The sequence below is a fragment of the Plectropomus leopardus genome, chromosome 19, assembly GCF_026936395.1.
Source record: "Plectropomus leopardus strain MGB_pleo_1.0 chromosome 19, ASM2693639v1, whole genome shotgun sequence".
In the NCBI taxonomy this organism is placed as follows: domain Eukaryota; kingdom Metazoa; phylum Chordata; class Actinopteri; order Perciformes; family Serranidae; genus Plectropomus; species Plectropomus leopardus.
This window is the reverse complement of record NC_142194.1, coordinates 30830764-30844199: the sequence shown is the minus strand read 5'-3', so window position 1 is coordinate 30844199 and position 13436 is coordinate 30830764. Positions and strand designations below refer to the sequence as shown.

Sequence of the window (13436 nt, the reverse complement as noted above, 5' to 3'; positions counted from 1 at the left end):
AAGATCACTGTGCTCTGAAAATGCAGGGTTACTTGTGGTTCCAAATGTAGGATGGAAGTCAGAGCCTTCAGCTACCATGCTCCTCTCTTATGGAACCATCTTCCAGTTTCGGTTAGGGAGGCAGACACCGTTTCCACTTTTAAGGGTAGACTTAAGACCTTAAGACCTTTCTCTTTGATAAAGTTAATAATTAGGGCTGGCTAAGGTTGCCCGGACCTGCCTATAGGCTGACATAGGTTTAACCTGCCGGGGGACTATCTATAGGGGTCAGAGAGCAGTGGGGACTAACACTGCTCTCTGACCTTTATATTGAAGCTATAATAGCTGATTAGTGACCCTAGTTTTGTTAGTGTGCATATTCCTGGAGCACAAGTTTCTTGTGCTTAGTTGAAATCCCCGTCTGTGTGACAGGGAGGAGGGGAATTGGCAGAGCTGTACCTGCTTCCTCTCTCTTTCTTTCTGGCTCTGCTTCCCCTCTCTTTCTGATTTTCTATTACTGCGCTCTGGCATTCATATTTAAGTCGTAGGCGTAGTCGTAGTCTGAGGTTTCTTCCTTTTTTTTCACCTCATTACAGGGTTTTTTTTTCGGGAGTTTTTCCTTGGGTGATGTGAGGGTCTAAGGGCAGAGGGATGTCGTACACTGTAAAGCCCTCTGAGGCAAACCACGTTTTGTGATAATGGGCTCTATAAATAAAATTGACTTGACTTAAAATGCAGGATATCAGTAAGCTCAGAGGTACATGTAGAAGTATTAGATTCCAAATCTGTAACTTTGGTAAACAACATAAAATAGATAATATCTAAATACAAGTCAACATATTTGCATAAGCACTTTAGCCCATTTAAAAGTGACACGTATTTGCCAGGATTTTCTGTTGACACATGAAGTCTCTACTCTACCTGTATGGCGGCGAGGCCAACAAAGGCATGAACAGTGTCTTCAAAGGTGGCATCATCTGCATCCATGAGTAGGCGAGACACAACCAGGCCAGTGTCCTTCAGGGCTGCGTCTGACCGCAATATAGACTCTCTGAAGTCTGGAAGCTGCATGAGACTGCGGCCCATGCCTGCCCACTGTGTTCCCATACCTGTTTATATAATAAACAGTCAAAAACCTTAATCCAGAAATACATCAGTCAGTGACAAGACCCATCTGTCTAAGGTGATCTTGATTTATCAACTGTCTCATTCCAAAGCCCAACAGTTATTATTATATATATATAATATATATATATATATATATATATATATATATATATAATTCATATCACTGTGAAAAACATACATTTGAAATTCAGTGTGCCTAAAATCCCAATGAAAAATGAACAGTGTTCCCAAAGGCACACACAATGGTTGTTAAATTCTACAGAAATTATTAATGGGTTGGTTCACCCAAAAAACAAACTCTCACTCGTCACTGATAGTCTCTCGTAATGCGGATAATTTTTGAGTTTAATGTGTCCAGGTTTTAAGATATCTCTCTCCGCCATTACTACTTTTAGGATTATTTTTTGGGAATTTTAGCCTTTTATTAGACAGGACAGATCAACAGCGTGAAAGGGAGAGAGAGTGGGGACGACATGCGGCAAAGGGCCTCAAGCGGGAGTCGATCCCACTCAGCCACCGACGCCCGCGCCATTACTACTTTGCCCAATTACAATGGTAGTTGATGGAATTTCCTGTGTTACTCACAGTACTGAAAAATTACAAAAAGCAAGGACAACAACAACAACAAAATTCCACAGCAACATCTTTTGTCAGAGACTGTGTCCAAATACTCTGGATGATCCACAAGCTTAACTGGTAACTGTTTTAATTGGGAACTTTTTCTACAAAAAAGTCCTTATACAAACTTATGACATATTGCTGTTTAGGTAATATAAAGTAATTACTGTCAAACTCATACAAAAAATAAGTCATTATTTTTCTTAATACATCCATGGTATTTTCCACCTGTTTGTTTATTTGTTTGATGGCTCACCTGAACAGATGTACCAGAGTGGCCTGGCAGTGGCTTGCACCTGTTGCACTTCCAAGACATCACTCGGAGAGCCAATCAAAGCGTAGCCTCGGTAGGGCATGCTGGCAGTAGGAACTCCTGAAACCTCATTCAGTAAAGACAGGAAGTTCTCATCTGAACTGTGTTCCTTCCCCTTTTGGAGAACAGCCCTTACTGCCGCCTCTGTCCTGCCACAGGCCTGAAGCACCCTGGGAACCATCCTGGGTGATGCATTCGTGTCAGAGTGTTTCTCAGCTGGACGAAGGATCACATGAACATTTGAACCTCCAAATCCAAAGGAGTTGATGCCTACAATGCCACCTCGGATGGGAATAGGCCGGTCAACGACTTGAACCCGACCATCGATGAGGGCTGGAATATCAGGGTTGGGACACTTGAAGTGCAGGTTGGGAGCCCAGAGACCTTGTTCAAGAGACAGCAACACCTGCATGTGGGATGAAAAACAGCCATTGAGCAAAAACAGATGAGATACACAGGAAATTTTTGGTATGGCTAATATAACTAAAATAGTGCATTATCAGTTCCTTCAAAAATGACCTGCCTCCTTCCTGCAGTTAAAATCACTGTAATACATTCTGCACACAACTATATCATCTGCTATGAGGAATAACTTAAAGAAAATCTGTTTAATTGACTGAATATAATATTGTAAATGAGCCAATTTTCACATTGTTAAAATTGGTAGTTTCCCCTAATGTCAGATAAATTGTCCCCCTGCCCCCACAATGATCATCACACCAGCCATTTCACTCCTTGTGACTGTGAACATTTCAATGCTTGGAGATCCATTAGCAGAGAAATACCAAGTACACAACGGCCATTACAGCTTCAACTGCAAAATAAGGTTCAATCAGTTATGCAGGCTTCCTTCATTTCATCTTTTCATCAACTTTTCAACTCATAGCTGTTTTTCAGCGGTAACATCCCATGCTCCTGTGCATCTATTGGTGAATGTGATGTAAGCACTTGTCTCCCTCCATTAACGTCCTTTCATGCAATGAGTAAAAGCCATAAGAACATTAATTTAACTGTCACGTGTGTCTGGGTGACAAAAAGCCAGTTCATCACATCACATAGCCCATGTCTTCACTTAGAACTTGGTCAGATATGTGGATATGTGAAATGTAAGTGTGATTTTAACCTATCATTCTGTATATTTCTGATTCCTCACATAACTACACCAGTCTCTTTATGTGTGGAGAATAATAGCAATAATTACAGCTGCAAGCAGCGATGAACGGGCCCTCGCACCTCCGCACTTGTTGGGGCTACTTGCTGGACGCTGGCTGACGCGACCCTCTGAGAAAGGGCAACACTGCACGCAGCAGTAAATTAGTGCTTCCTCCATGCAGTGGTGGAGCTGGATACTGGTGAAATTTCTTTAGAATAGGTGTTTGTGACTCTCTGACACTCTTTCTTTGTGTGTGTGTGTGTGAGACAGAAGCACAGCTGCAGTTGTGACAGGTGTGCTGCTCTGTCGTGCATATGATATACAGTGCTAAGAGTTGTGTCAACAATGGAGTAAGAGCTCATTCTGCTGGACAAACTATAGAATACAACCATTTCAAAATTCCTCCATGTAATGGTGGAGTCTGGATACTTTTGAAGTATTTTAGAAGGGGCGTTTCTGTCTCTTTTTGACTCTCTGTCTCAGTGTGTGTGTGTGTGTGTGTGTTTGTGTTAGTGTTTGTGTTTGTGAGGTTCAGTTAAAGCCACAGCTGTGATACTTTTGAAAAGGGATCCAGCCTGTGTGATTGTTGCAGAGCACTATGTGGTCTAATATGCTGCTTTTACATTGCTGAGAGTAGTGTAAACAATGGAGTAAGAGCTCTATCTGCTGGACAACTACAGAATGCTAGCATTTCAAAACCAACCAGCATAATTTTCTGCATTACATGGTCTGTGAACAGAGTTTTCCTATCAGCACATTTGGGAAAAATATAAGCCAAGGCTGATTTGCTCCATTTTTTCTGTGAAAGGCTTGTATCAGGTGATAATATGGGTGTATTGAAAAATCAGTTGGGCTCTAGCAGAAATTGCAAATATTGACCAAAATAAATAACAATTAATAAATAATAATAATAATAATAATAATAATAATAATAATAATAATAATAATAATAATAATTAATACAAATAATTAACATTGAAATTGGTGGACTTTGTGTTGTCTTTAGGTCATGGCTCCAAGAGGCTTTTTTGTAGGTCTTGGGCTTTTACATAAGTTTCTTAAGTTTTGTAGCTCTAGGTTAAACGGTTCACAGGGGCTGCTTCTCTGAAAATCATATCAAATAACACATCATAGGACTATTGATGTGTCTGCCACGTTTTGTGAGTTTTTAAGCATCTTTAGCCCTCAAACACAACATCCTGTTTTATGGCGAAGATTGTCACAGAACAGCAACAGTGTTTGATGAAATCAATCAAAAACAGCGAGCAATTTAACATCACCAAGTTTAGTAAATACTGATGTCCAGATTTGAAGTCAATCAGATGAAATCTGTAGGACAAGTTTTTAACGAAAGAGATGCTAAAATTACAAAAAATCTGAAAATTCCAATTAAAATGGCGCACTTCCTGTTGTAGGTCTTGGGTTTTTGAACTGGTTTTTCAAGTTTCGTAGCTCTAGGTTAGACGGTCTGCGGGGACTGCTTCGTTGAGATTTTGGCACATCAATGCAAAAAAAATCATACTTTAGGATTTCTGATGTAAATAAAAACTTTTGGCGCATTTTCGTGCATTCCTTGTCCCTAAAAAAGTGCTATCTGTGAATAGTGTGTTACCATGGCAACAGTGTTTGGTGAAACCTAAAAAGTACTTTTTCTGTGCATCATGAAAGTTTTTGCAGTATTATGAGAGCATTTGAGGTTGCTTAGGTGTTTCTGCTACGAGAGACATATTAAAGTGTAAAAAAACTAACTTCCTGTTACCAATAGGTGACGCTATGACTGTGATTCAAAATTGCAGGTGTTCAGGCCTGGACTCGTATCAAATGTGTCGAAATTCAACAAAAACGGACAATATTCATTTTTCCATCATCACTAACATCTTAATGATTTTTTGACACAATTTTAAGATCAATCAAGCCAACCAGGAGCTGGACCTCATAGTGTATTTGTCTTTCCTGTGTCAATAGGTGGTGCTCTCAGTATGGATGAAAATTGTCATAGATGTGTTCAGGAGAGTACTCTTATCAAGCATGTGAAGTCTGGGGCATTTTGGATCATGTACAGTAATTTTAAAAACGACCTCCTGCTTGGAAACACGTAACTTCTTGGCCCCATAACTTCCACACTGTTACACAAAAACGAAAACTGGTCGCAAACTAGGGTCGCCCACATCTGAAGGTGGGATTTACAAATTCTGAAGTAGTTGAACTTCTACTTTTCAAATTCCATCACACTGAAATCGCAAAAAATGACATTTCAATTCAAAATGGCTGACTTCCTGTTGAGTTTAGAGTATGACTCCAAGGGGTTTTTTTGTCCATCCTGACATGTTCTATGTACCTCTAAATTTTCATCCCTCTACATGAAATGGTTTGCCGGGTTTGGCATTTAGGGGGTGCTACTGAACTACTTTTTTGACACCTATACACGACACCTTTAAAATACAAAAATTTTCACCAGTCACCATAAGCATACCAAGTTTCATGAGTTTTCGAGTATGATAAAGCCATCAAAAAAGCGATTCATTTGACGAAATAATAATTATAATAATAGGAAACGGACCAATTCCAATAGGGTCCTCGCACCGTTCTGTGCTCAGGCCCTAATAATAATAATAATCCTTTGGATTACAATAGGGTCCTCGCCCCCTTCGGAGCACACTGGTCAGTGCTTGGGCCCTAATAATAAAATGAATAAGAATAAGAATACAAATATTTATTTCCATATGTATTTCATATATTTTTGGACAGTTTTTCCTAAGGCGATGTGAGGGTCTAAGGGCAGAGGGATGTCGTATGCTGTAAAGCCCTCTGAGGCAAACCGTGTTTTGGGCTTGATAAATTAAATGACTTGAAAATTGACTTGACTTGAACAACAAGATGAGCTTGGATTTATATAGTGCCTTTCAAGAGACCCAAGGACGCTTTACATTGTCGAGCGAGTGACTTTCAGAAGATACTGTCAGAAAGCATATCCCCAATTCGACAGTTCCTCATGTCAAGACCACAAAAACATGCATAAGACACAAAGAATAGTTTCTCTTACAGAGATCAGAAGGGCAGTAGGGTGCAGCCAAGAAGAGCCTATAACAGCAAGTTTCTCACCCTACCTTCCAGTGTGGAGATTTTAAACAGGTAGAAACATTTTGACTCCAGACATGGTTTGAACAATAACAATTAAATTACAAAAATAAAAAACAAGAAAATTTAAGAAAAAAGTTTTTATTTTGAACCTTCAGAACAGCCAATGACAGGGGTGCTGTCACCCTTACCTTAACTAGGGCAGCCAGACCAGAGGCTGGTTCTGGATGGCCCATATTGGATTTGGTAGAGCCAATGAGCAAGGGTTCTCGCTTTGATTGACAGAACACACTGACAATGCCATTTACTTCCTGTGGGTCGCCAACCTGCATGCAGAGAGCACATATTGGTGAGTGACATTAGAAGTGTGTGCAGAAGGTTAAGTTTTCATTTTCTTATCATTTATCTATCTTGTAATGCAGGACCCACACTGAAAACAGGCAAAAAGCGGGATCAAAATCAAGATGGTTTTTAACTAACCTTAGTTCCTGTGCCGTGAGCTTCAATGTATTCCACCTGCTCAGGATTTATATTCACCTCCTGGTAAAGAGAACGAACCAGCCTCTGCTGCATCTCACCTGAAGGAAACGTTACACCTAAGGGACCAGGAGTAGTGCGTCAGAATGGAAAACCATACCATAACTGTTGGAAAACTGCATATTCCCACCATAGACTAAGACAGGATGCTCTTTGAGTTTCTTTCAACAATTGCTTTGCTACATGCTATACTGCTGCTTTAAGGAAAGCTAGGGTTTTTATGACTTTTGTACAAACAAATGTGTTCACACTGCACTGTCACTGAATGCAAAAATAATTGACAGATTACTTCAATTTTTAACACTTAAATACTGAAAATTCAAACCATCATCATCCAATCTTTCATTCAACCTTACTTAATTATCTCTATCGGTTCAGTGAGATCTTTCTACTGGGTGCAATGCTCATGTGTTCCTCACCCTGCTCTTTGTACCCATCTGTGTTGTTGCCAGCATTGACCACTGTGGCATAGACCCTTCTAGCTGCAGACCGTTTGGTCAGCAGCACTGCCACTGCTGCCTCAGAACGGCAGTATCCATCTCCTGGCCAACAAAATGATAGAAATATAAACTTTATATTGGTATGCACACTCATTTGTTCACATAGTAATGGTTATATTAATATGATGAAGGGGACCTAAAGCAGAATTCAATTGTTTTTTGAAGTTCAAAATACAAAAAAATGCAATCTTTGTCAGATTTACATACAGTATAAATGTTTAATAAAAATAATATATTCATTTTATGGGTTATTATAACATTTACTTGCCCACCAAACTGGGTCCAGCAATGCAAGTACTCTGCCAGTGAGGACTTGGTCCTCACATTCATTAAATATGAGTTTAATTTAACTTCATAAGATTACACTTTAACTGGGCCACAGAAAACAAAATCCTACCTGAAGGCATTTTACAGTGATAGTGAGAGATGACAGTAAACAAAGGAGAGAAGTAAGACAAGGATGCCTTGCTGGATTTGACCAGGGGACTTTTATGCACATGGCTGGCTTCTGAAACCATAAAGCTGTGGGGGAACCCAGTGACTTTGTTTTACCTGATGAATCAAAGGACTTGCAGGTTCCCTCAGGACTGAGCATGCCCAGTTTCATGAACTGCAAGGAGGTGTTGGGTTTGAGCAGCAGGTTGACTCCTCCAACCACAGCAGCATCACAGTGGCCCTGGCGAATACCATGGAAGGCATTTTCTAAAGCTAGCAAGCTGGAGGAGCACGCTGTGTCAATGGCAGTGCTTGGGCCTGGGCGAGAGGGGAGTGGAAAGTTAGAAACCATGTCTACAGAAAAGGAAACCGTGGAGTACATGAAGGCATTCAAAATGTTGATTGTTTCAAGTTAATTATATTACATTCACCTCAAACAAGTAAACTTTGCATGCCTCTACTAAAGCTGAACAATCCTCTGAGTTAATTTTTTATAACAGCAAACATTTTTAATATTTCAATCTGCATCTACATGCAGTTCTTAAAAATAAAGTATAGTATGGCAAGCTGGCATGTAATGGGGAAGAGAGGGACAGGGAAGTATGGGGAATCTGTACTGACTACAAGTTTTGGATTCCTATTAAGTAGAATTTAAAAGGAAAAATGTTATAATAATTGCAATGCATGTTAGTTTAACTTTGCTTAGTAATTAATAAATTGGAAAAAAGATAGACAATGATACTTATGTGAGTAATAATTTTAGCTGAATTCTCTTTAGGGATTATCTGTGCAAAATTGTACATAAGTGAGAGATCTGTGACCAGTGACTTGTTTTCATTAAAACAGATACAGATTCACATGGTTCTACAAAAATGCCAAATACCATCAAATGCAGGATTTGTCACAGTAACTCTAGGTCCATGTATAAGTGTATCCATAATTGGTCAAAATAATGTGTTAAAGAGTTATTATAGTTTGTAGAAAAAGGCACATTGCATTATACAACAGTTAGTTTCAAGTAATTTGATTGGACAAGGGGCTTTCAGCATTTGCTGATATAGCTTTTTAGCAGTCATGTGAATACAAAAGCCAGATGGGGGGCAAGAAGTGAAGAACGCTGGTTGGGAGTCATTATGAATGGGGGAAAGTGAATACACTAAAGTCTTAGATGGACCTGCATGCAGCAGGTCATCACAACATTGTTTTTTTTCCCCACGGATTGACCGATTTGCCTGGTGTGGCGGCAATCAATATCACAAATTATTTAGAAGTCACCCTACACCTCTGTGTTTCATGCAGCACAATTTCAACTCAGTACGTTTCCATGCACAGCTTAGTCGAGCTACCGTTTAGCATGATTAGGTCATTTAATTGGACGACTGTCCTGTTCCAGTATACAAGCAATCGATTTAATGAGATAGTATGTCCACTATGCTGCAGGAGGTGAGAATATGCCCCCTTTCAGCATAATGTTGCAGGGGTTCTTTTTCGGGAGCTTTTCCTTGGGTGATGTGAGGGTCTAAGCCTTAGACCCTCACATCAGAGAGACTCTAAGGGCAGAGGGATGTTGTACACTGTAAAGCCCTCTGAGGCAAACCATGTTTTGTGATAATGGGCTGTATAAATAAAATTGACTTTACTTGACTTTACTTGACTTGATGTACATATAGCTAATCAACCAGCAGTGAGCAAACTCTCACTGATTAGTTTTAAGACACTTAAAAATATCAATATCAATTAAGTGCACACTATATTAGGAATATTTTCACTGCTTTACCTTGTTGTAAGGCAGCGCTCACGGACTGGGATATGAAGCCGTTATATCAAAAACACCAGACTTGGTTCAGAAAAACAGTTATTTTAATCCACTGAATGGCAGAGTTGTTGCTCTACACAGGCCCATTGTGTAAGGCAGGCATGTCAAACTGGTCCACAGGGGGGCCGGTGTGGCTGCAGGTTTTTGTGCCAACCAACCAAGAGCACACAGTTTGACCAATCAACTGTCTGAAGACGGAGATCAGTTGATTAAATAAGTCAAGTCTGGTGTGCTGCTACTTGGTTGGAAACAAAACCTGCAGCCACACCGGCCCCCCTGTGGACCGGTTTGACATGCCTGGTGTAAGGTAAAGAGGAGCAAATATTCAAATACACAGTAAACTAATATTGGTGGCTAATTATGTTTCGCTGCAGCCCCGTCCACAGCAGGACATCGCTTAGCTTCAGTGCCGGGGTTGCGGGATTGTACTTTATATATCAGAGGAGGGGGGTGAGTGGGGTGTCACTTTATTTAAAATAAATATAAAATAGTATTGTTTCAAGTTGTATGTCCCTCACCTCAGCCAAAATTAAAAACAAGTCCCTCCTCATTGCTTAATTCTTTTTAAATGCCTAACCGGTTTTACAGCACCCCTTTCCCCCTAAGAAATAAGAAGCAGTCTCTATCTCTCACCATAGAGGGAGGCCGGAGTAGCGAATAGGAGCATGCACCGAGCACCTGGTCCAGTTACCAAGGTGTGCACATGACAATGACTACCGTCCTGTTGCCTTGATCCCTATAGCCATGAAATGCTTTAAGCTGCTAGTCATGTATCACATCAGGTCAACTGGCCAGCAGAGGATGGCATCTCCACCCTACTCTATCTCATTTTGACTCATCTAAAAAACAAAAACACCAGGATCCTGCTAATCAACTTCAGCTCAGCATTTAAAATGATCTTGCCACAACAGCTCATTGAAAAGCTGTCACAGTTGACTTTTAACTTCTTGGGTATAAAAAGTCAGAACTTAAGCATTATATCCTATGAGACATTTGTGTGAAATTTGAGTGCATGAATTCTTTAGTTATGGCCAAAAACAGGTTTTATAAAGTCGCCATGACCTTGACCATTCACCACATTCTAATTAGTTCATTCTTGAGTCCAAGTGTACGTCTTTGCCAAATTTGTTCCCAGAAAGTGTTCTTGAGATATCACTTTCACAAGAATAAAACGTATGCATGGTCAGTGTGACCTTGATTTTAACCACCAAAATCTGATTAGTTCACCCTTGAGTCATCAAAATGACAAATGAATAAGCTAAGACTTTTGAATTCTCAGAGGAGTATTACTCTTGCATTATATTAACAGACACTATATTCAATGAATCTACCACTGACTACAACGGTGGGATGTCGACTGCTGCTCTAAAGAAACTTCAGGAGACAGAAACACCCCTCTTCTCACATGCAGTCACAGTGAGTGACTATTCAGAGCCAAGAAGATTCCACAGAGACCGAGAATTATAAAAATCTGAATGCTAAGCAAAGATAACGAGAGTTTCTGTGATTGTTGCTGCAAGATTCTCAATAAATGCTCCTTCGACCTGATGGCGTTGACCATACAATAGGTCTCATCCCAGCTGAGCAAAGTAAGAGAGGAAATCGCCACATAAGAACAACTTCTGTGATAAAGACAGACTCCCACAACTGTTGATGGAATGTTAAAAAGCACAAAAAAGAACTGGGAAAAGAGATAACAACAAGTATAAAAATAAAAAATTGCGAAATTCATGGTGGATTACCAGGGGTGTCATTGTCATTGCCATTGTCACACTGAATCAGGATGCATATGATCAAGAAGTTAACAGACAACTTGTTAACACTGTATTTTACAAAAAGTTGGACCGCAATCTCATCCCAGATGGAAAAAAACATGTCCATAACAGACTAAATACTCTACTGGAACAGGGGGAAGACCACTAAACCTGAGCATGCTTTCATGACTGTTGAATTTCCTATCACTCCCTTCAACACTCTACTGAAAATTCATAAATCTTTTACAGACACACCCCCAGGTAGACATATTATTGCAGCAGTTGGCTGATCAACTGAAAAAATCTTAGCCTTTGTGGACCACTTCCTACAACCACTGGTCACAGCTCAGCTCTACCTTTTTATACAAAGGATTCTATGAATATTATCAAAGTTATTAAAATTATCCATGTTATCCATGTCAAGGTTATTTTGGGTAAGTATTTCTGCAATCTGTTTTTTTCTCCTTTTGTTTATTTTTTTATTTATTTAATTTATTATAATTATTATTATTATTATTATTATTATTATTATATTATTTCTTCTCTAATTACTTATTCATTTAATTATTTTTTTCTTTTCCTCTTTTTTACTTACTCATTTTCTTCCTGCTTCCACCGTTAATACTGTTGCAAATACTTGCAGCTGTCATTATTGTAGTTAGCACTGTTGTCATCGTTTTCATTGTCGTAGTTGTTGCTGCTGTTTTTGTTGTCTCTTGTGTCTTCCCCTCCCCTCTGTGTCCCCCAACCTCTCTCTTTTTTCTCTCCCTATCCACTCAAATGTTGTGCTGTCCAGTAGCCTTGCCAATAAATCTCAGTGCAGACTGCAACAGGAAGAAGTATTTCAGACTCCTCCTTTGCAGAGCAAATCTGTTATGCCGCCTCCAGGCATCCAGACCTCTCATACTGCATGCCTAAGCTGCCGAACAGGACAGGTTAAAAAAAAATATATATATATTTTATATATATTTAGTCAGTCAGTCATTTTCTGTAACCGCTTGTCCTCGTAAGGGTCGCGGGGCTGGGGCCAATCCCAGCTGTCATCGGGCGGAAGGCGGGGTACACCCTGGACAGTTCGCCAGACTATCGCAGGGCTGACACATATAGACGAACGACCATACACACTCACAATCACACCTAAGGGCAATTTAGAGTCATCAATTAACCTGAGCTGCATGTCTTTGGACTGTGGGAGGAAGCCGGAGACCCGGAGAGAACCCACGGACACGGGGAGAACATGCAAACTCCACACAGAAGGGCCCCCGCCCGGACCGAACCCCGTTCCAACTGGGATTCGAACCAGGGACCCTCTTGCTGTGAGGCAACAGTGCTAACCACAAAGCCACCGTGCCGCCCTTATATATATTTATATATATTTATTTATATATATATACTAATGTCCCTTTCAACTCTATGTTACTAGAACAAGAACTGTTTTAGAAACATACATTTGGCACCCTAGCCCCTAAGGGTTTAGAGATAGAATTTGACATCTAGCCGTTTCTATAAAAATGTGTGTATTTTAATGTATGAGTAATGGTATCTAAGCGCTCTGGTATGTTTGTGTTTTCTCTGCTGTTATTTATGGTGTCTACATTCTCCCTATATTTAATCTATTATATCTCATAATACATTCCTGATTTTAACAGAAAAAAGGTTTAAAATGCCCTTTGACATCTTCTGGTCATTCTGCTGGTGTGTGTGTATGCTTTAGTGTAGGGGCGCTATAAGACCAGCATCAAACCAACAGCCAAAGAATGAAAGGGTATATTCAACTGTCTGTGTGTACTTACCACTAAAGTCAAAGAAGTAGGAGAGTCTGTTAGCCAACATGGCACGCTGGCAGCCAGTCATGCTGTAGCCCAGAAGCTCCTCTGGATCTCTGCTGAATGCCTCGCCAGCCTCCGAGCCACTCACTCCAATGTAGACACCTGTTTTACTGCCGCGCAGTGTGGCCGGGTTCAGACCTGCACAGCAACACTTCATTGTTTTTAAACCATTCACTCAGTATGTCATCAGGTAGATTCACTGAAACATTTTAAACTAAACCAAAGGTTTTGAAAAGTTCACTGATAAAATATTTTTTTTAAAAAAACACACACACACACTCATACTGAAGTACACA

At 40.0% G+C, this 13436-nt stretch overlaps 1 protein-coding gene across 1 annotated transcript in view; it reads right to left on the bottom strand.

The window, feature by feature from the left end:
• The window catches only part of fasn (fatty acid synthase), a 91679-nt gene that overhangs the window by 57481 nt on the left and 20762 nt on the right, over positions 1-13436 (bottom strand). The window contains exons 4-10 of the mRNA XM_088070210.1: positions 13105-13278; positions 7859-8059; positions 7226-7348; positions 6750-6865; positions 6461-6595; positions 1982-2444; positions 901-1088 (exon numbers count right to left, since the gene is read on the bottom strand). Of these exons, the coding sequence (XP_087926336.1) occupies positions 901-1088; positions 1982-2444; positions 6461-6595; positions 6750-6865; positions 7226-7348; positions 7859-8059; positions 13105-13278 (1400 nt within the window). The remainder of the gene's footprint in view (positions 1-900; positions 1089-1981; positions 2445-6460; positions 6596-6749; positions 6866-7225; positions 7349-7858; positions 8060-13104; positions 13279-13436) is intronic.